The 26,246-nt window shown below is 44.7% G+C and overlaps 1 protein-coding gene across 1 annotated transcript in view; it reads left to right on the forward strand.

Moving 5' to 3' along the window:
- Positions 1–674: 674 nt before the first annotated feature.
- Positions 675–26,246, forward strand: part of asic2 (acid-sensing (proton-gated) ion channel 2) — a gene marked incomplete at both ends in the record, with an annotated part of 331,233 nt that continues 305,661 nt past the window's right edge. The window contains one exon of the mRNA XM_080009943.1: positions 675–1,247. Coding sequence (XP_079866069.1) covers positions 675–1,247 — 573 coding nt within the window. The remainder of the gene's footprint in view (positions 1,248–26,246) is intronic.

Raw genomic sequence — 26,246 nt, forward strand, 5'->3', positions numbered from 1 at the left:
TATAGTGACTCTTGCTCTGCGGACTTGCCTCTGGGATTCTCTTCAACCAAAAAAACAAAACAAAGTGTCACAGAGAGCAACAGAGGCCGTCGGGGTTAAGGGGTCTGGACAGAGGGTGTGTGTGTGTGTGCGCGTGTGTGTGTGTGTGTGTGGGGTGTGTGGGGTGTGTGGTGTGTGTGCGCGCGTGCCGCAAGCCACAGGCTGGCTGGCATCCTCAGTAACTCACCGCTCAAGGGAGTGATTGAGAGTGGGGGAGGGAGATGAAGGGGGATGCCCTGAGGGAGCATCCTTCCTTTCCTCTCCTCTCTCTCCTCCAATTTTTCCCTCTTGTCACAGAGGATGTGAAGCTCTCTGCTCTGTCTGTCCGCCTGCATCGTTTTATCTGACCGGATCCTTTCTGTCTTTGGCGTTCTGATTGATGTGCTTTTCTACTAATTTGTTTCGTTCAGTGTTTCGTAAGTCTTTTCGTTTCTTTCTTTCTCATGATTTCTCTCTATTTCTCTGTTTACCACTGCTCGACTATCTCTCATACTAGTTTATAGTAGAGCAAGGTCAGCACATCACAGAATATTATTCATTGTGTGTCTATGGGGAGTATGTTGACCCATGTCTCTCACCTGTGTTTTCCAGGAGTGAATTCCCCTCCGGGCCCCGGAGGGGCCGGAGCATTGATGATGGACCTGAAGGACAGCTGTGGGAGCGAGGGCAGTCACGAGAGCTCCAGCCTGCGGCCAACGTCCTGGCAGGCCTTTGCCCATTCCAGCACGCTGCACGGCCTGCGCTTCATCTTCCCCTATGGCCAGCCCACAGCACGCCGCCTGCTCTGGGCGGCCGCCCTGCTGGCCTGCCTGGGACTGCTGGCCCTTGAGAGTGCCGAGCGCCTGACGTACTTCCTATCCTACCCTCACGTGACCAGCGTGGAAGCCGTGGTGTCCGGCAGCCTTGTCTTCCCCGCGGTCACCATTTGCAACCTGAACGCCTACCGCTTCAGCCGGCTGACTCGCAATGACCTGTACCATGCCGGGGAGCTGCTGGCACTGCTGGACGTGCACCTCACCATCCCCCAGCCTCACCTGGCCGAGCCCGACGTGTTGGCCTTCCTCCAGGAGCGGGCCAACTTCACCGCGTACACTCCCAAGATGTTCAGCATGAAGGAGTTCACCGAGAGGGTAGGCCACGACCTCAAGGAGATGATGCTCTACTGTCGCTACCAGGGCCAGGAGTGCAACCAGCGCGACTTCAAAACTGTGAGTTCACCAGTGTTGCTATTTGGAAATGCCAAAACAGGGGATCAGTGAGGATCAGTGTTCATGGAACTGACCTCGTATACTGTGTGTCCTAGGGTGCGTACACTGCTGAGTCTCCATGGCGTGAATTTAGGACAGGCTTCTTCCTGTGAATTGACTTGATCCATCCTGATAGCTGCTGTTTTCATGCTGCGCTGCCATGTGCGTCCCACTGTGTATCTGGGACTTAAAGCATTTTGTTACAGGTGGTGTAAGCTCTGCATATGTAAGGATTGTCTGCTGTTACCTTTTCACCTTTTGTGTTGCTTGTCAAACCTAAAAGATGGCACCGTGCTAAAGTATTAACCGGCATCCTGTCTGTGCTCAATAGATACCAATAGATACTTTAATGATTTCCCCAACTAGTTGGAGGCCTCTATACAGTGTTTGGTTACCGGCAGAATTGGCTGTGAAAGCAGATCAAAACAGCCAAAATATGACGAGGCTATTCTGGTGTTTATCCATCTTGGCATTGGATTATTATTTATAGCAGCATTGTATACCAGTTATTTTTCCACCAACTTGGAAATTAAATTGCTGCAAATTTTAAGTCACATCTCTTGGGATAATTGGCTCCCGGTGTATTGAAGAAAAAAAGTTTCTGCGCAACTAAAACAAGGAAATGATTTTCCATTAGGCCATTTATGATCTTGTTTATGGGAATATATTTCTCCTTTTTTTAAACAGACTAGAATTGATGCCTGGTACCATGAAAAGGAAAGCATGTACATGTATGTGACAAATAATCTCTTGATCTTGAACATACTCAACACCCACTTGTTGCACACTTCTTGATCTGCTCTCTCTTATCATATCCGGCCAAAGACCATAAAATTAAGAGCACACTGTGTGTAAAATTAAATTGGAAAGTCTTAGATAATCAGTACTCGAGGCTGTAAGTGGGGCTATGACCCGAAAAACAAGATAATATTTCCTATTAAAATAGGAGGTGTTAATTCGATTTGAACAAAAATAATTTTCCAAAAGGTGAGAAAAATCTTCAATGGTCAGTTAATTGTATTAAGCTTTGACAATTGGGCGCTCTGTCAAAATGTTCCTATCCTAGCCCAACAACTGGCGATTGCTGCTATATTTGCGTGTTTTGCGAACCATTCTCACTGATCGGGCTCAGATAAATCTCCCGCTCCTCGTTACCTCTGTCTGCAAAAATAATTTCCAACGCTGGTGTAGAAAGTCTACTGTGGTGGATAGTAATGGAGCTTCTGGTTGGCTGAGTGTGACATCAAATCCGTGTGGTTGGTCAAAAGCGAGGACTATCCAATAAAATCAACGGCGCATGTGATTTCACCAAGAGGCAAATGACAGAGAAGAGACGCATATCATTGTCGGCCGCGACACACTAGGTTTTAAAGACAGGTCAGTTATTTGCGGAGTTGAAATGGACTCCAGGAGACAGACCATTCAATGAACAAAATAAATGGACAAAAAATCCCCCATAACAAAAAACAATAGCCGATTGCCAATAAAGCTGTCCAATCGCCCGAGACTAGCCACGACCCGTTATTTTGATATTCTGTGCGAGTGTCTTGTCTTGTCTGCTAGTGGACAAGTACACTTACCGGTCACCAGAGGCTATGTTTCCTTCCTTGAACACAGGGAAGTTTCCCTTGAATGTCACCTAACCACTTAACCAGAGCCTAGGCATGGATAAGGGCTGATACAAGCTGCAGTAAATGAAATGTTTTTTGTTTTTCTCTTTAAATGAGCAACAATGAGAGAGAATGAGTAACGACGCACACACAATGCAAGTGATGCCCCATAGAGCTGCTCTGCTTTGATGAACTGTTCCATTCTAGTGTGGCAGCCTCTGTTGTCATCAAGGGAAAACATCAGAAGCAGCTCTTTATCATTGCTTATCCAGATGGATAGGATTTCTTATCATGAGGTGTAAATTCTTCAGGGACGGCGATTTGGGAAAACACGAGAGGACGGAGGGTGCTCTGGTTCCTTTCTGTTCATATCGAAGGTTGGGGCTGTCTTTTTGGGATACTTTTTGCATCCGGCCATGGGGGCGCTACAAGTTCCCCTGGTAATCGCTGTCAGATGAACGTGTGGATTTTCTCTGTAGTTGGACTTGTTTTATAACTCTCGAGCGGAAAGCCAAAGCTCTCTTTTGCATCGCTATTCCACTGCCATGCTTTTACCCGCTCTCCATTGTGATTCTCTGCTTGAATCCCCCGTCGGCAAAACCGTCTTGAGTGTCTTCTGGTACTCCTTTGACCCCATGTCTGGATCAAAGATAATCTTGTCGACAGAGGAGATACTAGAAGGCAGCGTCGTCCTCTATGCCCTCTCTCTGCCTGTTGCTCTTCCTCATGTGACTCCCTCTGTCGCCTCGGCTGAACCCTCATCGCCCCGCTCTGTCACCGCAGTGGCGCACCTTCATATCTCCGGCACTTTCGGGAGGAAAAAAACAAGAGGGGGTAAAAATAGTACGTGCATGCGCTAACTGCCACGTGCACATGCTCCTAAACCTACATGTGCACACGAGTAGGGACCACATTACGGCAACACTCCAGAGACCGGAGACAGCGTTTGAGTGACACAGTGATGATGACTGCGGGGAGGAATTTGGGAGAACAACATGGGAGTCGTGCAATGTGACTGATGGAAATGGAGCACAAGACTGCACGGAAAAGGGAAAGAGCATTACCTCGTTAGAATCTTTAAAACTAGTTCTCTGTTGTGAAATCTTGTACAGGGTAGGAAGTGAAATGACCAGTTTAAGGGGACCTCTTATGGAAAAACTCACTTTTTCGCCAGTGCTTGTGAATATAGATTTAGGTCTCTCATGGATCTACTAACACACAAACTATGAAATAACACAACTGAGTCCGTTTTTGTGAGCTGTCTATTTCATAAAACATGTGGTGATATAAGCCGTTCATGTTTGCAGCCCTTCCTACGTCAAGTGGGTCTTCAGTAGAATTAGAATCACCTTCCATCTGAGGAGCTCCACCCACGGCCGGAGAATAACAAGCGCTGCTGGGAACTGCTCTGTTGGCTTACAGACTAGCACAAATCTATTAAAAGAAAGAGGAATTAATGCCAACGGTCCGTGAAGAAACTGCAGACGATGGAAATGTAAGTATTTAAAAAAAATTTCTTTCTAAAAACAATAAAAATAAAAAGGTATGTGGTAGAGCGACTGCAGGCTGCGGTACGCAATCCACTGTGCGTTTCTCCAAACAAAACCGATATAAATAGTGTGTTTGTATTGTCAATGTTTTTATTTGATTTTGTGACGTTGAAGTAAAACAAAAAAATCCCTGCGTGCGGTGTCCCAGTGCGATGTCCCCCACAAGCTTGGAGAACGGCGAAACAAAGTCAAAGAACAAACTTTCAAATGAGGCCTTGTAGATCTAATATAAGTGGAGATTGGGCGGTTGGATTGCTTATTTCTGGCCTCAAATTTGTTCAGAAACAGATTTTGGTGGACTGATGAAATCAGTGAAAGTTTACTAACTTAATACAACAGAACAGACCTCAAAGCCCAAACCCCATTGGCTCACAGAACTAGGGGCCTGGCTGCTCATTTACATTTAAAGCGGCTCTCACAGAAACAGGCTGCCGAGAACAGGGCGGTTAAAGAGGCATGTCACAAGGGCTAGAATGCATAATCCAGTATTTTCAGCAAAAAAAACAAAAACGAAAAAATTGTCTTGAGGACCTCAGACCCCATATATTAACATGTAATATTCAATGACATGTTAGAAGGGGATATTTTCATACTTGGATTAAAAATCAACTTGGACGACTTGCTTCAATATTAAGTATTCACGTCGCGATAGATAGATGATAGACGATCAATGTGTCTGTGTGTGAGTGCTGCATACCTCCTGATATGAGTGTTGGGCCCAATTTCCTCATGGTTACATCTCTCTCTTTCAATATTTTTTTTACAATTTAAAATGGATAAAATCCTTTTTTTCTGTCGGAGGTTACCTTGCCCCCCTCTCTCTCTCTCTCTCTCTCTCTCTCTCTCTCTCTCTCTCTCTCTCTCTCTCTCCCTCTGAATGAGATTACAACCTTAATTAAACGCTGTGATCAAGCTGACAAGCCACATCAGTGTCTGCCAGAGTGAATCAGCTCAGTGCGTCAGGCCGGCTTCAGCCCCCTCGCTCAGAGACGCACTCCTTCGTGCACTTGGGCCACGTTGATCCAGACCCCGGGCCCCATATCACACACACAAATTAACCGCTGGTCCTGAATCGTCTGATCAGGACCTTCTTGGAACAACATCACGAACAAAACGGTGTCTGTGTTCACACCTTTATTCTGGCCACACAATGGGTGATAATATCGATATTGTTAAATATCATCTTTGAGCATTACAGTAGAGTAGTGGGATTTTCTGAACTTTATAGACCGTTCTTGTGGTTCTAATCAATGCTTCCACCTGCCTGGTCATAACGTCCGTGGACATTACTCGTGATTGTTTCTCAAATGTGAGATGAAATATCGATATCGAGGTAGCCTGAATATGAATCGGCTGCTGCACCATCTAGCGGGCAAAGGTGATATCACAGATGTAAACTGCAATGACCAGCCGAGCCTAAATCCCTTTGTTTCCATTAGGATTTGTTTTTTGTCCAAAAATATTGTGATATTTCTTTCTGGCAATATCGCTTAGCCTTAACATAGAACCTGTGGCCTCATCAGTTCACCGGATTATTATACGGCTCGATACAGAGCAGTATTGCCATCACAGCGGCATAGAACAACTGCAACCCTTTCATTCAAACGTTGCGTTTCATTGCTCCAAAATCTTTTTTTTTTATGGGAACCCAGTAATATAATCTTAAAGCTACGGTTTTGGTGGAGGGATTAATGGCTCGTGTGGTGTTATCAAGTTGTTCTATATTCCTCCACGAGCCATAACTTGAGAGTCTGTTTCTTAAAGGGCATTTTTAGTGACTCCACCACCCACCACGGCGCCTCTCCCTCATGGTGCTCAGATAACACGCTGACGATGGTCTGTCAAGTTTGATGAGAGCGAGAGAGGGCGCCAGTCAGGAGAGATGAGAAGGAAGATTGAAAGAGGGCGCTGCTTGTTAAAGAGGAGAAGACGGCACAATAAACATGTGGGGAGACACAATGCTGGAATTGAGAGAGAGAGAGGGAGAGAGAGACTGGCCTCACTTTGAGACTGGTCATGTTGCAATTGCATTTTTAAATGGATCATAATGTCGTAGGAGCTGCCCCCTGAAAGTCGACGAGTCGAATCATCAGTTGGAAAGATTTGCGCAGTGTTCTTTTGGGTGTTTTTTTAGTCATTGTGCGCAACAATAACAGGTTAAAACGGATATAAGCTTACAAAAATACACAGGGATAACATTCCAATGGGGAATTATAAATAAGGAGAATAATAAACATATCTTATCTAATAAATCGACTAAAAAACAGTGTGGGGCATTCCTTTATTTTCTGCGCATTACGCATGAAGAGGGGGCGGTCCGGGCGCAATCTGCGCCCTCGTCTCTTTTTGCGTGTGTGAGAGCCAGGCAAAGGGAGCCGGCCCCGCCCCCCTCACGCCTATCTCGATGGAGCAGCAGAGAGCGAGAGGAGGGGTGTTTGGTCAATAGCAAAAATACTTCCTAGATGAATATCTTAATATTATTGCAAGTTAGACACGGGTTATATAGCCTGAATAAATAAAAATGACATTTTCTTAATCTCTCCAACACCATGAAGAGAACTGGTAACGTTGGAGCTTATCGATACTACAGTCTTTAATAATTTAGCTCCGGGGCCCATTTAATAACGGGTCGCGCGTGCGTGTGTGTGTGTGTGTGTGTGTGTGTGTGTGTGTGTGTGTGTGTGTGTGTGTGTGTGTGTGTGTGTGTGTGTGTGTGTGTGTGTGTGTGTGTGTGTGTGTGTGTGTGTGTGTGTGCGCCTGCAGGTGGCTGACCAGTCACATGGTGCCAGGAAAGCTCATTTTCAATGAGTTCCAGAAAGCGCCAATGAAAATACAGTATATCAACACACATCAAATGAGGAAGACGATAAACAATCCACCTATGAAGTCGTAACAACTTGAGTTTCCCTTCATGAGCACATAGCCAGTCATGATACCGTGTTACATTCATTGATTGAATGCTTCTTTCAGCATGATATATGGGAAAATATTCAGTGTGATAAGTGCATTACAGGTCCACAGCTTTGAACAAAATTTGTCTGTGTCCATCATCAATTTTGAATGTAGCATATAATAATATGATATAGCGAGCGTATAGTGTTTTTATGTCGTCCATGAAAGCCGAAATGGTAGTAATTAAATCAAATGAGGTCGCTACTGACCACTCATTGAGTTTGGTGATGGATATTAATACAGAATGCACGTCACACAAACCGCTCCTTATTGCTCTGATATCTGGCAAGACCAGAGCAATACTCCGCCTGTTTATTATGAAATGCATCCATCTTCAAACACTGACTTTAAGTGTCTGGTTCACTGCCTACGAGACCAAAGAATGGTTCATACGCAAGTTTTCCATTTGCACTAGTGTTGATTCCACTAACATCTGATAGCTATCACATTTTGTGAATAGAAACTTGAAAAATGAAGTCCTATCGTGTACATGATTTATATCGCCTACAAACCCAAATTCGGTTTCAAGTGTTGCCGACATAGTCAGTCAGGGGTGAATGATACTTATTTCAGCTTTTTTCACAAATGGCCATTGTGGTGTGGGGGTGGTGTGGTTTAAGCAGTCACACCTGTCTTTGGTCTAGATAATTGGGCCCAGGATCAGGGTGGCTGTGCGCCTGTTGCTTGTTAGAGTAATCAACAAGCAACATGTAAAACACCCATCCCCCCCCCCCCCCCCCCCCCCCCACACACACACACACACACACACACACACACACAGAGGACCCCTTGTCATGACATGTTATTCATCTGCTCCGGGCTTGTTCCAACTTGCCCACTCTCTACAATAAAACTGGTACTTTTCAACCCCATGTCTCTGTGTCAGAGGGCCCTGGAAACCCCACTCGGGTGACGTGTGATGATGACGGTAAATATTTGTAACCCGTGTTGCTGCCTCTGGTCTTTCTGCCGACGCTGTGTTTTTGTGATGTCATCCCTTCCAAGAGAATGGACTTCCTTCTTTGAACTGAATGACTCCCCAGAAATATCACCATCCTTACTTTGGGAAACAGCTAAGGCAGTTCTAAGAGGTAGTATTATTTCATTCTCCACTCACAAGAAAAAGAAAGGACAAGAATGCCAAAATAAACTCGAACAGCGACTAAAGGAGTTGCACTCCCAACAAGCCCACTCATTTTCTGAGCAAATCCGAAATGAGATCAGGACAATTACATCTCACCTTGAATCTATCATCCATCAAAAGACACAATTCCTTATGCAATGAACAAGAGAAAATTATTTTGAATTCAATGACAAATCAGGTAAATTTCTTGCCAATCAATTGAAACCTGATAGAGAAAAATCACTTATTACAGCCACAAAGATCCACAGGGTAGAATAACATACTAGACATCAGTAACATATTTAGAGACTTTTATAATAACCTATATCACTCGGATAATGAATCGAATATATCAAACATTCACTCATTCCTTGATGATATTGACCTTCCTAAACTTTCGACGGAGCAGGCTACCACCTTAGATCAACCACTTACTCTTGAAGAAATCAGGAAAGCTCTCTTCTCTATGCCCAACAATAAATCACCTGGATCAGATGGCTACCCAGTGGAATTTTATAAACACTTCTGGTCACTTATCTCCCCATTATTCATCAGAATGGTTACAGAGGTCAAGTCAACCTCCACAATGCCCCCCCGCACATGAACACTGCTCTCACTTTGGTTTTGCTCAAACCCAAAAAGGACCCAACCCTCACCTCCAGTTACAGACCCATAAGCCTTAGGTCAAAGGTAATTCAATTTATAATTCACCCAGATCAAAGAGGCTTTGTCAAAAGCAGACACTCATCCAGCAATATGCGTCGTTTATTCAGTCTGATGAGCATATGTAAAAGGAACAACTTTAATACTATTATTGCCTCTTTGGATGCCGAAAAAGCATTTGATGGAGTTAATTGGACATATCTCTTTTGAATCCTCAACAAATTTGGCTTTGGAGAGTACCTCATTCAATGGATCAAAATCCTCTTCAACTCTCCACCTGCTTCTGTTATCACCAATGGTTATACTTTAAGTTCAAGTTCAAGGGATCACAGCGTTTCACACGCAACACAAGACAAGGATGTCCGCTCTCCCCTTTTCTATTCGACATCTTTATTGAACCCCTCGCGGTGACTAATTGTCAAAACAGTAATATTGTAGGCATACAAACAAGAGATTCTGTTCACAAATTCAGTTTGTATGCAGATGATATCCTGTTGTACATACGGAACCCAATATCATCCCTGCCGGAGGTGTTCAATTTTATATCTAAATTCTCAGCTATCTCAGACTAATTAATAAGTTAGACTGTAGCAGGACTGTAATGCTGCAACCCAGAAACTTCACTTAACCATCAGAACGGGCAATTTTATATACCTTGGTATTGATATCTCCCCCAATCTATCAAATTTGTTTACCCTTAACTTCACTCCATTGCTCAAATCAATTGAAGAAGACCTTATTCGATGGAACAACCTACCCATCTCACTAATTGGTAGGATAGCAGCAGTGAAAATGAATATACTTCCAAAAATAAACTATATATTTTCAATGACCCCAGTGCAACCAACAGTACATTGGTTTAATACTCTCAATAGTCCAAATTTTTTATTGGAAATACTAGAAACCGAGAATTAAACGAGCAACACTACAGACAAACTGAGAAACACTACAACACTACAGAAAGACTGTGGAGGCCTAGCAACCCCAAACTTTAGATACTACTATCTACTATCTATTCCATCTTCAATTTATAATTAATTGGTTACAACCAGAACAACAATTGGCCCATGGATAGTGAACAATCTGAATGTCAGGAGTTATCATTATCCGATCTCCCATTCCTTACTGAATCTATAAGGAAACACAATTGCTTTAAAAACCCATTTATCTCAACAACTCTGTCAGCCTGGTGGAAATTCCTCAAACTCAGTGGTCTCACTCTATCTCCAAACAAATTCACGCCAATCTGGCACAACCCAGATTTCTTTGTTAAAAACAGACCAATAATCTTTAGGTCTTGGAAAAGACAAGAAATTACCCATCTGGAACACATTTTTGAAAACAATTTGCTTTTATCCTTCCGAACCTTAACCCAAAGGTATAATATCGGTGGCTATGGCTTCCTTTAATTCCTTCAATTACAGCAGTCTCTAAAAGTTAAAATCAAATTGACTAACAACATCCTACAACCACCTGAAGTTATTGAACATCTCACTCATATCGGTCACTTGAAAAACCCCTTTTCCAGAATATACAAACTTTTGTTGAAAACAGACGACACCTTATCTTTACCTACAATGAAATGGGAAAGAGACCTTGCTGTTCCCACCGATATCAACCTGTGGAAGCTTATTTGCAACAACACCTTTTCTATGACCCACAGCTCCAAAATGCAACTCATCCAATATAAGATTTTGCACAGAGCCCATATCACGGAACACAAAATGTTCAAAATGGGTTTTGTGGATGAAGATATTTGCTCCCACTGTTCCCTTGATACCAGAGATGACTACTTTCATGCCTTCTGGCTCTGCCCACCAATCCTAGCATTCTGGACCAACATCACCAAGAAGCTATCAACCTTCTGGGTCGCAGCATTCCATTCTCCCCGTCTATATGTCTTCTCGGTGACCTCTCCTCAGTCGACCCACCACTGAAACCCCAACAACCCATTTTCATCGCCTTAACAATGGCCAAGAAAACAGTATTACTCAATTGGATGAAGAGCGATAATCTCACCACATCCCAATGCTTGCAATTATTAATAGATTACATCTCAATGGAAAAACATCTCTGCGTCCCATGGGGGGGGTGGCCAGTTGTGCCGGGGCTGGTTAGGCTTTCCGTCTGGTCCTGTCAACCTGAGTCCTGAACATGGCTGGCTGTGCTATGCGCGGGGCCTCCTTCGTGGGTGGCAGTCTCCTGTCATCACACCGGGCTGCCGAGGTACCTGCCCTCTGACACTCTGCGTGGGGCGCTCGTCGCTGGGGAGGTCAGCCTGTTGGTGGGTATGCTGTCTGCCACCCTCTGTTCTGTAGTCCGCATGATCGGCGGATGGGGGCTGATCAGGGGCCTGATGAGGGCGCGGAGCTGCCCGACATGGCGGATGCGCACAGCGGACGCTCTGCACCCTTGGCTGATCGCTGTAGGTTGGCTGCAACCAGGTATGGGAGGTGGGCGCACTGGGGTGCGGTTGGGTCCGGGGGGGAGGGGGTCTGCGTGGTTGCTCCCCGGCCTGCTGCGCCGCTGGATCGATCTGGTTGCGACTCGCCTATCTCTCCCAGTGCTAAAACTCATACTCAGCACAGACACCACACAATAGACCGAGGGCTTGCAGGATGGGCGGGGTGCAGGCTATGTGGGTGGCCTGTCACGCTCCTGCCCAAGCGTGCTTCTCGTCCGTCTCAAAATTTTAATCCCACTCACATTAGTTTAGAACACATACACTGGCACACCAATCCTACTCGAACAACACTCCATCAGTCAGGGTCTGCGGGACAGGAGGGGTGCGAGTGATTCAGGTTCGATTTGCCTGAACGACTCGCACCCCCAACCCCGCAATTTTAACTGCAATTACCAACAGCACACATTGAGCACTGGGGTTTTTTTTCCGTGGTGGCCGGTCGCTTGTGGGTCGGTGTGGGGGCGTGGTTGGCCGGGGGGCGGTTGGGTGGGCCCCCCCCCATGGCCTGGCTGGTGTCCTAACGGCTTGCGCCAGGTGGCTTGGGATGTGCTGCGACCTGGTGGGGCTGTGGAGAGCGCCGCCGGGTGCCTTCCGGGGCCCCTGGGGGGACTGCTTGCTGTTGTGGGTTGGGGTGTGAAGGGCGGCTGTTGAACTTTTGCTTCTGTGCTGTGGCTTCTCTACGGTGGGCGCCCCGGGTGCTGGGGGTGGCGGGGGCCTGTATACCTGGCGGCCTGCCGGCATCACCGGGGGGCTGTAACATCGAGGTGCCCCGCGCTGGGCACACGCTGCTACGTGTATGGGCACTTGGCACACACGCCGGGCGGGGCGTCTGGTCGGGGCGTGGGGGTCCTGCCAGCTCGCCAGTGGGGCGGGCGGCTTAGGCGGGGTGTCGGTCTGTCGCCGTGGGGCCGTGATCCGGGCCCGCGGTCCGTGCCTTGCGTCATGCTCCTCGGGGCTGGGCGTGGGGCCCTCTGGCTTCTCTGGGGGCCATGGGTCTTCTGTGGCCGCAGGGCAGGTTACCGGATACAGGTTACAGGATTTTCTGCAGCCGACGAGTGTCCAAGGGGCTATGGAGTTCGGGGGGCTTCGGGGCCCCTTCAGCTGCTTGGAGGCGCTGCGACATAATTCCGATCTTCTACACCAGTACCAATGGGGATAAGTCATGTACACTCACTGGTGGACATCTCACACACACACACACACACACACACACACACACACACACACACCTGCTTCAAGTGCACCCCAGCACCCTCCTGGTTGCATTCCTCTCCTTTCCTCCCTCATTTGCTGCGGTAATTATGACAGGAAGAGGCCACGTGACCAGTTGTAGTTCCAGTTTTCCTGGACCTAATTCACTGTTTTTCCATACATGTTGTCATCCAGTGTTCATGTTTTTGCGTAAATGTTGTTTGTTTCTATGTTTATTTGTCTCACCATGGTGATTCTTGTAGTGATCAGTTGTTTATAGACCCAAACATGATAAATATTTCTCCAAAGAGGGGGGTTGGTGGTGGCTCTCCATAACCAAAAACTGTGCTCTTGTCATTCTACAGGTCATCCACAGGACAGAGTTATTGCAGCAGTTCAGGTTGAGAACTTGAACTCCACTTGCAGACTAACTCGGTCCTGAATGCAATGGCATACAAATACTCTGTGTTGTATGCCCAGCATGCTGACAGGTTAATATAAAAAGAGTGATGTCATCCCTTCCATATCCAAAGTATCTCTGCACAGCAGTCGTACTCCCCTTTTACAGTGCAGACTCCTTTGCCAGTTGTTTTTTTTGTCTAATACAGATGGTTTGTTTTTAGATATATTTTGTTTTTGCCTTTAGTTCATGTCACATGTTCAAAAGTCATTGTTTGATTGGATAATTTGGTTTGCAATGCAGCATGAACAGGGACATTGACTCATTGCTGTCATTGCTTCTGATATCGCAGCCCTTTGACATGTGTACATTGCACATTTTCATAATTTCTCTCATTACATTACATTATGCAATGTCAACGAGCAGACACTTTTACCCAAAGTGGCTTGATGACTACACATTGAGAACATTTGTCAGTAGTGCTGTGACTGCACATTAGTCTTGTACCTGTGTCCCTCTGTACCACTGATTAAATGGACTATTTTGAATTTCAGTCTGGTATTTCTGTAACTAAGCGCCTGAGGGGAGGGAGTTTCTAACATCGACACGTCAGTTTATTGCCTTATTGATGCCGGCCCACCAGAATTTCAATCAATCGATTGGTCTATCGTGAGTGACAGGTCCTCACAAATGGGAAATAACAGTCTAAAAAACAAAATGTCAAGCTGTCGAACCTTGAAGCCTTGGATGGCTCGTCGTGGTAATGTGCAGTACACCTCTGTGTCGGACATGGGGGTCTTATACCGGTGTCAGGCCGATGTGCGCTCTTTTTGTCAAAATAACACACGTGACCAAGGCAGCATCCAGAGAGTACCCCCACCCCCATGGGGTTGGAGGTCACATCGATTCCCTGTCTCTCTCGTTCCTGTCTCTCACTCTGGGCTGGACCTTCAGCCTGGACAGAAAGGAAACGTATTTTCCACTTTTTGCTCCAGAGATATTCTTGAAAAATATAGAACCTCCTTGGGCAGGGGAAAGAAAATCCATTCTGTTGTTGTTGTGCTGTTAGAAAGAGCTGACTGACTAGAATTTGTAGCAATTTCTCTGCTGCTGTCTCCTGCGTTGCTCCCTAAGATTTCAAGCCAGGACATGGGTGTGGACCTGGTACTAAAACAAAGCACTTTGCCAGAGGGAAACCTGGGCTTAACAACACAACAGCCCCGGAAACACAAATCAATAGTTCAAGTAGCGCAGAGCTTTCTTTTGTTTCTTCAGCGAACGGAAACAATGTAGCCGTGATGCTGCATGGAATGTGAAATGTCTTTGTGAAGTAAAGAACTTCAGAGTTGTTGAATGAATCATCTGATATCGCAGAAAAGCACACACGTTTTCTCAATGGCCAACTGGTGTTTCTTTTTAAATATGATTTGTTGTATAATGTATATTCAATAGGTAGGGGCTGGGAGATATTGACAAAATCTGTCGCCATGATATCGATAATTTCACTATATCTTGGGCATGAGGGATGTTTCACGCAAGAAATATTTGAGAAACGCTCATTAGTAATGTTATTTTGACCAGGCAGGTATAGAGGCACTGATCAGAACAGTGAGAACGGTCTATGACGTTCAGAAAGTTGCATTACTTTACTGTAATGCAGCCTTAAATACAACATTTTACTACATCACAATATTACGACAACCAAAATTTCAGATGATATCCAGTTTCATATCACAATATCAATATTACATCTTATTATTATTAATTCAATATTATAACGATATGTATTTTCCAGCCCTAATTTATCATTCAAAACTCCTACAAATGTTGGTATGTTTGTGTGTGTAATCCATTGTCTGCTCTTACTACCTTCTGGTTAAGTCCCAAATTAGTGTTAGTTTTACCAAGATTTATCCTGTATTTTTTTTGCATTTAACAACATAATCCTGGTCTGGTTGATGTGGTTTCACTCTCCCTGATAATTCATTATTCAGGAGACAGTGGTTCTGAGGTCCACCCATCTGCCTTCACACTTAGTCCTCACATACCACAAGCGATACTCCAGGGGGAGTTGTAATGTTTTGGGGGGTGTGTAGTACTGTTTAGACTGAAATGCAGTTGATGTTGCTTACGGCGGCATGGGCCTACTTTTTGTCCACTGCTGTCAAGCCACGCACCCACACTCCACCACCAGTGTCACGCTGACAAGATTGATGGCACAACGTGCGCCGAGCGCGCTTGCTCATTGTTGTCGTGACATGATGACGGGGGGTGAGTTATGTATATGAGCTCGCGGGCAGTATCGCCAGCTTCATGGACGTTTCTAGTCATGCTCTCAAAGAGGACTGTCAGGAGGGCGGCAGGGGAAGCAGCGCAGCAAATACGTCCAGTTTGGATGTGTGCGTTAATGTCGGAGCTGGCGGGGAGGAGGCCCATGACACCCAAAGCCCAGCCGTCTCACGCCTGGCTGACTCCATGATAAGAGCGCCAGGAGTGGAAGAGATTGGGAGTGTGTGTGGGTGTGGGGGTGTGGGGGTGAAAAAGAGAGAATGAAGAGAGAATGTTAGGCCGTTTGTGTTCTCAGGTGTCAGTGCTATGGGTGTGTGAGACATACTGCAGAATGATGTTAGATGTGTCTAATTGGTAGAACCTGAGAATGTTAATCATGGTCTCCTGACCACAAACTAAACATAAGCCTATACTGTTGAGAGCAGAACTCCATATTGGCTTATGTCCTCCTCGTCTCTCAGGGGTCATTAGCTGACATAGAGCTCATCAGGTATAATGAGTTGCTAATTCATACAAATTTTCTGTCATACTCGCTGAAAGTCTACTCAGGAGCAAAAGAGAGAGAGAGCGTGGATAGTGGTGTGAAGAGCGTTCACACCAGGATGTATTTACGATACAGTTCACAGTTCATAGTTAACACAGAGACAATTTGCGCTAGACGACACCATACAAATTCTAGAGTACAGGTACTTGATAGGGCCCAACAAAAAATTGGTAAGCCGATAATATCGGCCGTTACTTGGGTTCCAAAGAACTATCCGTGTCGGTTTAAATTTCACTGATAAAGTGCCGATAAAGTTTATACACTGATCAGCCACAACATTAAAACCACTGACAGCTGAAGTGAATAACATTGCTCACCTTGCTCCAATGGCGCCTGTCAAGGGTTGGAATATATTTGGCAGCAAGTGAACAGTCAGTTCTTGAAGTTGATGTGTTGGAGGAAAAATGGGCTAGTGCAAGGATCTGAGCGACATTGACAAGGGCCAAATTGTGATGGCTCGACGAGTGGGTCAGAGCATCTCCAAAAGGACAGGTGTTGTGGGATGTTCACAGTATGCACTGGTTAGTCCATACCAAAAGTGGTCCAAGGAAGGACTACCGGTGAACCGGTGTCAGGGTCATGAGCACCCATGGGCTCATTGATGCAAGTCCAGCCCATCTGTTCTGATCCCACAGAACTGTAGCACTAACTGCTGAAAAAGTTAATGGTGTCTATGATAGAGAGGTGTCAGAGCACACAGTGCATCCCAGGTTGCGACGTATGGGGCTGCGTAGCCACAGACTGAGCAGACTGCCAATGCTGACCCTTGTCCAAAAGCACCTACACTGGGCACGTGAGCTCCATAGTCCAGAACTATAAGATAAGTTACTTGTACAGTTGGCTATGCTAGCTATTGAGTCTAATCCGGGCAGGTGGCAGTGGCGCTAAAGTAAATCAAGTTCCTGGTATCCCTCCAGGTTCATCCTGAGCAATGTGCTTTTACCACCAATTACTTTGATATGAATTATGAAATAAACATTTAAGGGTTTTTGCCTCGTTTACCTATTCAGTTTAGTCGTAGCAATAACAATATATCCAAACATATAATAACGATCCAAACATTTTCTCTGCAATTTGTTTACATAGAATGGGAAGGAGCAGTTACCGATGAAACACAACCATTATAGTCCACCTTTGTTGTTTATTCTCCATGCTAGGTGCAATAAATTCCATCACGGTCCAGTTCTCCTGTATAAAACGAAACAGGATACAATTACAGTCTGATAGCCCTGTAGGGTCGTATTCACAAAAGCAACATTTTTTGCATTTTTGAGCAACGGACTATGATATAGTGTCCAGTCCTGATTTTAAGACTCCTTAGGTATTGATGTTAGGGTAATTCATGAATCGTTTTAGCTCTAAAGCCTGCTCCAAAAATATGCAATAAGTTAAGCGTAGTTAAAAGGACCAATACTTGTCATTGAACAATAATGAATAAAACATTGTTGCCAACTGTAGTTAAAATTAAATAGGCCTAATGTCCTATTACCTGCAGCAGATGTTGCCGTCTCTAATTAATACTCACCTTCACATTCCTCATTGGTTCTCGACAGAAGTGGGAACGGTTCATTTACGTGGAAGCCTTCACGTTCCAATGCTCCTCACTCTCCTCTGCAGTGGACCCGAGTCCGACTTTGATCGTTTTTCTTTTTCATGAACAAGTCGAAAAGAACAAAGAAAAGATGTTCCCCTCGTGTCGCGGTTAGATTGCGTTTGTGTTTGAAGTACAATGTAACTGGCTTTTTGCTGTCAGACATGGTTATTCTCGCCTACTAATTAGAAGCCTGTTTAAAAGCAAATCAGCTGATTACTTCACGAGGTGCCAGACGTGTAGGAGGCAGACATTAGCCCAAGTCACTCTTGGCAAGTCAGCTTTTATTTTTGGTTTCATGTATGAAATCTGTTACGTATTTCCATAAATAGTCCTCAGACGAGTCAACCAATCACCGTGTTAGGTTCGCTTGTTCATGAAGCAAGACTACGAACTACAACAGCAAAGTCAACCCTCCCTCTTAAAAAACTCCAGCAGGCTGAATAACAGACCCTCAGCTTGGGCCTCATCCTCATTAGAACAGATGAAAGAGACTGGTCGCATATTTGTTGGTCTCATGCTCGGGCTTTTTTGGGAACCTGCCTGCATTGTGCAATTAAATATAATCATACAAAACATTTGACACTCACATGAAATATGACATATAAATCAGGCTCTATACACTGGAAGCACAAGACCAGTTCAGTTGTTTTTTTTGCCATTTAGAATAGTTTATTTTCCTTTTTAATTCAGAGACGGAAGTACCTGGATGAGTACCTGGAGTAACCTGGATGAGCTGCACTCACATTTCAAAGCACAGTTACATTTTATCAGCTGTGTGTGTGTGTGTGTGTGTGTGTGTGTGTGTGTGTGTGTGTGTGTGTGTGTGTGTGTGTGTGTCCTGTTTTTTAAAAATTCTTTGTGTGTCTTTAACTGGATAGGAAGACCAGTGAGACTGATATAATTTGATCATTTGATGTTTTCCATCTTGATCTTCAAAAAAACACTTCTAATGATGATGTGCCTAGTAAGAAACATGCTACTAATAATCTCCATCTTTGTCTGGGTTGAAGGCTTAGGAGAGAAAGAAAACAAAACATTTCACAAGCATCAATCTTCCCAGGCTTTATCTCAATCTGCATGTAAAATTCAGCATTCTCGCTTAGGCGAGGAATTCTCTCTTAACGAGAATCTCGGGGCACTCCAGGCTGAAAATGGTGTTGTGACACAAAGGAGCCTTGAAAAGCACGAATCACATCCAAAATAATGAGAAGTAAGTGCTTTAGGTGCACGTTATATTTCAGAAAACAAGATTATACTTATCACTGAATATTTGGAGGTGGGCAAGACAATGGGAGTAATGGCCGCACGGTGCAGTTTACTGAGTGGACTGGAGCGATCCTCTCTGAAGCAACTGGACCTTCTTGGTTAATTAGTGGGAATGATAGAGAGGCAGCAAAGGCCCCTGCAGCCACCAACTGGCTAGAGGAGATTCTGCGCTCATTAAAGCGCTAATTGAGTCACATCAAGTGCATAAGTCGTTTCAAAACAATCTTTTCATTCGTTTACAAAGGATGTAAAACAAGTGTGGCAGACGGCAGATGATGACGGGCAACTTCATTTCACAGCTAATTCTCCAAGATCCTTTTCCATATTGTTCTCGTATCGTTGTAAGCCTGTGTCTGTGCAGGTGTGATGATCTGGCCCCGGGTAGTTGTCCTGGCTCCCATCCCAGTAACATACTACTGATTTATTTCACCCACTGATGCATCGGTCTGGATGGCCAGTTAAAACTGTAAAATTTACTGGCAGGGATGATCTGTGCTGGATTCCTGAGTGAGTTCAGCAACCAGGAATGTTCAGCTCCAAAAAAAATAAAATAAAATACTGTGATAACTGCAAAAATGAGCATACTCGTTATTCGCCAGAACACTTAATATTATGACCGAATAAGTGACACTGTTTTCATTGCTCTCATGGCGCATTCAAACTATGCCATGCTGTTGACACCACACCATTGTTCCATGAAAGTGAATCCCTAACATTTTCTCAGCCAATTTATCAGCAGTATCGATCAATTTCATGACAGAGCACATTCAAAGGCAAATTATTCTGTTTTTGAGTAAAATATCACCGTGAACTTTGAGAGTGATGTCTGTTAAACTGTGAAATGACGGTAGGTTATGTTATTTATCAATCTGAAGTACACAGCTCCAAAATACAAAACCAAAAAGCCCTAAATGGTAGTCAGGCTGTGAACTATATAAACTGCATTATCATTGTGAAATTGCTGGGGAATAAATAAATCTGGTATATATAACCAAGCATGGGACCGTTTTGGTATGCAACACATACTCTGTCATTCTTGCCGCGCCAGTCTTGTGTGTCTTTCAACATCAAAGCACAATGCATAAAACACAACTTTACTGCCGTTGGTGTTTCCTGTGATTTTGTGACTTGGGGGGTCACCTCCTGACATTCTAGTGATGAATGCCTGAGATACTCATTCTGCAATTCAGATTCCAAGGTCACCGGCATTGTCGATCTGGATCCACGCCCCCTGCCCTCCCCAAACTCAACCATTATCTGACTGTATTTTCTGTGTCGTGATCTTGCTGTTACATAATGCAGACCTGCCAACCTTAGGAAATTATTTTGAGTTTAACAATAGTGTAACAGGGAGTCTCCGTGGTGTTTGAGTTACTGCAGCTAAATGACTCCATCAGTTATTCACACCGTAGCTGTCTCATAACGAGGATAATTTACTCATAGTATGCGAGATACTACGGCTAACTATATACAGTAAACAAACTCATCCCATTTGGAACACCTTGAAATGCATCATCTCGTAAAGTTACCGAACACGTTTACCGACTACAGATGTATCTATTGCAATTTTCTTGGCCGATTCCTATTCCTGATTATTATTATTTTTTAAGTCTGACCTGCAGATTTCGATTTCTGATCTGCTGTACATCGATGACAAATACATCCCGTAATCTGATCACGCTCCCGTAATAGGACAGCTGAACATATGGATTACACTGCAATTTTCAGTTACCACAAAAGTGAGATTGCTGATTTTGACACTGTTTATTATTGTTCATTGTTCACTATGGAACAATAATGGAACATGAAATTGTCACTGAGTTCCAATAAAATTGAACATGGGACTGTCACCAAGTTTAGTATAATTCAACCTGTAACTCTCACTGAGTTCTAGTAGTACCCAACATATAACTAACATGGAAATATCCAGTTCAAACTTCAAATTAAAGTCTTTCACTTTAAGTGCAAATCTACACTGATATTATATTTATATGGTACTTTGCAAATAAATTGCAATCGTTACAAAAAAATAAACAAATTCAATAAATGGCCAACTCCTCTCACTTTCATTGACTGCAACTCCTCCTTCACTCACTGTAAATTAAACCAACCGAATCAAATGAAAAGACTTGCTTTACGTCAGGAAACAAGTCTCAAAAAAGAGTCAAACTTTACATCACGAGTGGAGCTCTGCTGTGACAGTGATAGATGCTGTCTGCACGATGTTATCAGGCTCTCTCTCTTTCTCGGACGTCCTCAGACGAGCTTCCATCGGAGTCTCCAATCCTTCCGGTTCTCCATACACCCGGCCAGCTCCGAAGAGCTTTCAGCTCCCGCATCCTTCTTCAAGACGTCCACATACGTTAGTGCTGAACGTCCTCGCGATCGATGCCCGTGCGTTGGTTCCCATAGGACCAGCCTGCCGGCCGCGAGCTCCCGATGTCTGTGGCAGTGGCCGGCCAGCCTCATCCTCCTAGATGCTACCTTCTTGCTGAGCCTTGGCAGTTGCCCGTACAGGTCCTTGTTGGTAATGTGGATGTTCTGGTCCACATTCAGAACAGCTCAGTAGCATTCTGGGGTAGCACCCATCCAGGGACTTCTGCAGGGTGGGTGTCAGGGTCCAGCTTTCGCAGCCATACAGGAGGACACACTCCACAGTGGCGTGGAATAGCTTCAGCTTTATGTGTCGGGGGAGATTTGAGCACCACACTCTTGACATACCGTTCAGGGCCCTCCATGCTAGTGCCTTCCTGACCATAAGGTCCTGTTCTGTGGAGTTCACCCAGGAACCCAAGTATTTGAAGTCTAGTATTTGAAGACTTCAGTTTATCAGGCGATCTTCTTTGTTTACCTTGAAGTACCTCCAAACAGCCGACATTTTCTTTCTTTCGCTCTTTTTTGTTACATTACGTTGGTAGCGGGTTTGAGTATTGGAGCATTTTAACGAGTACAGTACATGAGCACAGGATAGGGCGTGTAAATCTGACCGGCACAGAATCAGATATATCTGACACTGATTGGCCTTGAAAACCAGCCTATTCCCGTCACCGGCCGATCGATCGGTGCATCTCACGTTTTATTTGTTAACATTTTTACGGTCACATTTTTGTGCTTTATTATAACTCTCCCACTTTTACCATTTTACCTCAGAAATGCAGAGTTACACCTCGGTGGATAATAAAGAACCGCTCAGTGGATGTTGAGTGAGAGGAGAGGGAGGGCTTACAGAACCACAGGTCGTAGCATCTGGTCCAATCTGAGGGATGTAGTTTCAATATCCAATAAATGTACGGCATTGTTTTGTGCTGATTGATTGTTTGTTTTCCGTCATCAAATTACAATAATATATTTTTTTTTCACATGGTTTCACCTGGCATTTCATACCTGCATATTTTGACATAGAATTGCGTCGTTTAAATTCAACTTATTGTCATTGCACAGAGTACTGAGGCAACAAAATGCATTTTTACCATCCTAGTAACTGACGTGTTTAGGAGCAATGGGCTGCCATGTAGTGGTTCCCGGGGAGCAATTAGGGGGGTTAAGTGTATTGCTCAAGGACACATCAGCACACTACCAGGAGGAACTGGGGATCAAACTGTCCATCTTCCCATTACTAGATGACCTGCTCTACCTCCTGAGCCACTGCCCCCAATGCCACTGTTGGTATATTCTCTATTCAAAGTCACCAGTGCTTTCTTCATCTTGTTCTTTGGGCTGCTTCCGTTAGGGGTCGCCACAGCGGATCATTTGCCCCCAATACCTTCTGTTCTGCGCATCTTCCTCCCTTACACCAACCGTCCGCATGTCCTCCCTCATCACATCCATAAACCTTCTCTTTGACCTTCCTCTTTTCCTCTTGCCTGGCATCTCCATCCTCAGCATCCTTCTTCCAATGTAACTCTCTCATCTCTCCTAGACACGTGTCCAAACCATCTCAATCTCGCCTCTCTCACTTTTTCACCGGTGCTTTAAGAGGCAAAAAAATACATATGTATATAATTAATTGAAACTGTATATTAGAATAGGCAGAAGTTAGTCACAACCACATCTCCGTAGTGTTTTTATTCATTCAAATATTGTCTAATGGCTTTAGTCGGTTGCACCTGGGAAGTAGCTTCTACCACATGAAAAAGGCTTCTGGCTTTTCTGACTTTGCTCTCCACCTCGCTCTGTCCCCAGCTGACACTAAGTTGAAAGAAAAAATGAAAATCCGCCACAAGCACTCCACTTTATGACATGTAAGAATGATAAAGCCGCCGACATTCTTTCAGGTTTCCAATCCTTATGACGGAGAGATCAAGGGATAGCGCACAATGAAACGCTCCGCAGGCGCCCTCTCTGGCTTCAGGAGACCCAGTATTCAGTGATTCATGAGGATACCAGCACAAACTTAAGCAATCTACTGTATGTATGTAATGTATCTAATGAAGGCCTGTCTGTTAATCTCTTTATTCTCTTTAGTGTCTAAACCCAATTCAAGAGGTGCGTGTGGTCGTTTGCTGCTCTTTGTATTCCATTCCCTCGTGGTGTATGTGCATGAAAAACCAGAGGTTTGGAGGAGGTTAAAAAGGTTGGGCACCTGCATCCTAGATCAGTTCAGATATCAGCAAAACAGTTTATCGATTAGAATACAGTTGGACAAAAATGAAGCATGTTGAGTTTGTGTGTTTTTGTTAAAATCCTTGGAATCGGCCTGTGCATTCTGCTCAGTACACTTCACAATGTCTACTTCCACCTCTGGCCTTCTTTGTTTGGCGTTTGCTCCCTACCTCCTCCAAGCTCTTCTCCTCCTCCTCCTCCTCCTCCTCCCCCCGCTCTCCCTAGTCTTCAGCTTTTTACCCTGATTAGCATAATTTTCTACTTTGCGTCTCTTTTTTCCCCCCACCGACAGCACTTTTTCTCCTCGCTGCTGGAGCGAGACATTGACGGATGCCCTTCTCGTTTGTGTGGACGTAGCAACCTTCGGGCCTTTCAGCTGCAGTAGCGATGAAACAGAGTTGTGAGGTCAAAAGTCAGGTGAACGGCAGACATACGGGTATTAATAAGGCTGGAGTGGGATGGCAGACACTTTTCTTGCTCCACTCACAGCAACAAAAATGGCCCTTGACCCTCCACGGGGGCTAACTTCATCAAACTCATTCATTTACCAAAAGCTGCCGACGTCCTGCTTTGTGCACAAATCTAAATTAATATTTGGCAGAAATGCTGTGGGCCAGCTGTGAGAAATTACTAATTTTCAGCTGTTTCTGGGTTGGCACAAAAGAATCAAATATTTCTAAATGTTCACATCCAGCCATAGGGTTGCTTGGATTGTGAAACTGTCTGGGTATAGCAGATCTCCATTATTTACCCATTACTTCAATGCTGCATCTATATGCAGTTCTAATTACTGTCTTCATATGAGAACGCCAAACCAATCCATCACTGCACATGAATATATGAATGCATTTCAGATCCAGAAACACAAAAACAAGAAGCCACCCCTGATCCCTTTTCCTGATACGACCTTAAACAACGGAGGCCGGTGTCCTTTTTCTTTTGTTGTGATGGATTGATAATCTTGGTTTGACTGACTTAACCAGAGGCAGTCGATACAGAGGCTGAGGATACATCTCTTCGTTGTGACCAACAGTACTTGAGGCATTTATCAAAAATGAGTGCATTCTTCACACAAACAGTGATTATATGAAATCCAAACACCTACATCCAGAAAACCAGCCAATATACAATAGAGTGGAATAAAATATCTGCATTATTTGCCTGTTGGTGTGGCCGAACCACAAAAAGAGAGAGCATTCACTACATGACTATTGCACTGATGTAAATACAGTACAATGACAACGTGAGACAGCATCATATCAGAATGCAGGATTTTTTTTGTATCTAGCTACAGTAACTCATTTAAAGGGAAACTCCAGTTTTTGGGAGAAATTCACATTTTGTCGGATGTTAGAGTAGAAGGTCAACCAATTTCATTTGTGTGTCCAGCATTGAGATGGCAGCGCGCTGCATGAGTAACTGTGTTAGCTCAATGCGAGGCTTCAGACAGACTCACCTTTGTGAAGTTTGTGAAATACACGAGAAATACAGAGTAGCCTTTGAAAACACAGTTAGTTCGCTCTGTTGTGAGGGATAGCTGCATGTCTCCCACAGGCAGACGGAGACAGAGGGGGAGATTTAAGGAGAAGGGGGAGAGAGAGAAAGTTGAATGTGGATCCCAGTTAAAATGAGCAGGGCCTTTCAGCATGGAGGGAGAGAAGATATTTTGTAGGTGTTATAAAAAAAAGGAGGCACAGAGAGGGAAAGGTGTCTTTCAGCAGACACCATATCCAATTCAGGATGGAGCGAAATGTCAGAGAATTCTTCCTGTATTGTTCCTGGTGCCATGGAGAAGGAGTAAGGAGGGCAGGGGGAGGATCCTCTGAACCGCACCTCTCTCTCTCCTGATACACTCAGGCATCTCACAGTAAAGCAGGGCCCTGACAGGCAATTATCGCGTCAGACGGCAACAATGACTCCTCTCACACCGATTCAAATAGATTGCATATTTTTACCCCAGAAACAAATAGAGCTTAAGAATGTAATGTTGACTCTCCAAAAACTGTGGTGTGTGTGTGTGTGTGTGTGTGTGTGTGTGTGTGTGTGTGTGTGTGTGTGTGTGTGTGTGTGTGTGTGTGTGTGAGACACACATGCCTCTGCTTTTGTGTGCATATCGGCCGATCCAGCCTGCGGGAGATGAACTGACTTTCCGTTTGAGAACTGCAAGTCGTACTATCTTGGAAACTCCAGATATTACAAGATCGTTACAGGCTGTCAAACAGGCTGTAAAACAATATAAAAAACAATATAAAAAACAATATAAAAATCCTTAAAATTATTGACTGAACCATTAAAGGCTTTGGTTCTTATCTACATTGCTCACAGTGCATTCACCATTCCTCCAGTGAGAGGAGCTGGTGTCAGAGGAGTAGGTGCAGGAGGGGCATCAGTGATTGTTTTCCAACCAGTGAGTGATTGTGTTCCAACCAGTCAATGATTGTGTTTCAAAAGTTAAAGCCTGTTGTAGCCAGCTCTCCCTGAATACCGTCCGGAGACAGGCGGCAGGCTTGGCGCCGTGAATCCTCCTAGTGCTAGCCTGGCTCCCAAACCCCCACCGGTCTCCTTCCCGAGTTACATCCCGGAGGAACCGCAGTCGGACAAGGAGGAGAGCCTCCTCAGCGTCCGGTTGAGCTCCACCCTGTCCTTGGCCCTCCAAGGCTGCTGGGGCCGAGCTCCTGGAGATCTCCCAGCCCACGGCCAGAAAGCTGGGTC

Source organism: Zeus faber (assembly GCF_960531495.2).
Source record: "Zeus faber genome assembly, chromosome: 11".
NCBI classification, from domain to species: Eukaryota; Metazoa; Chordata; class Actinopteri; order Zeiformes; family Zeidae; genus Zeus; species Zeus faber.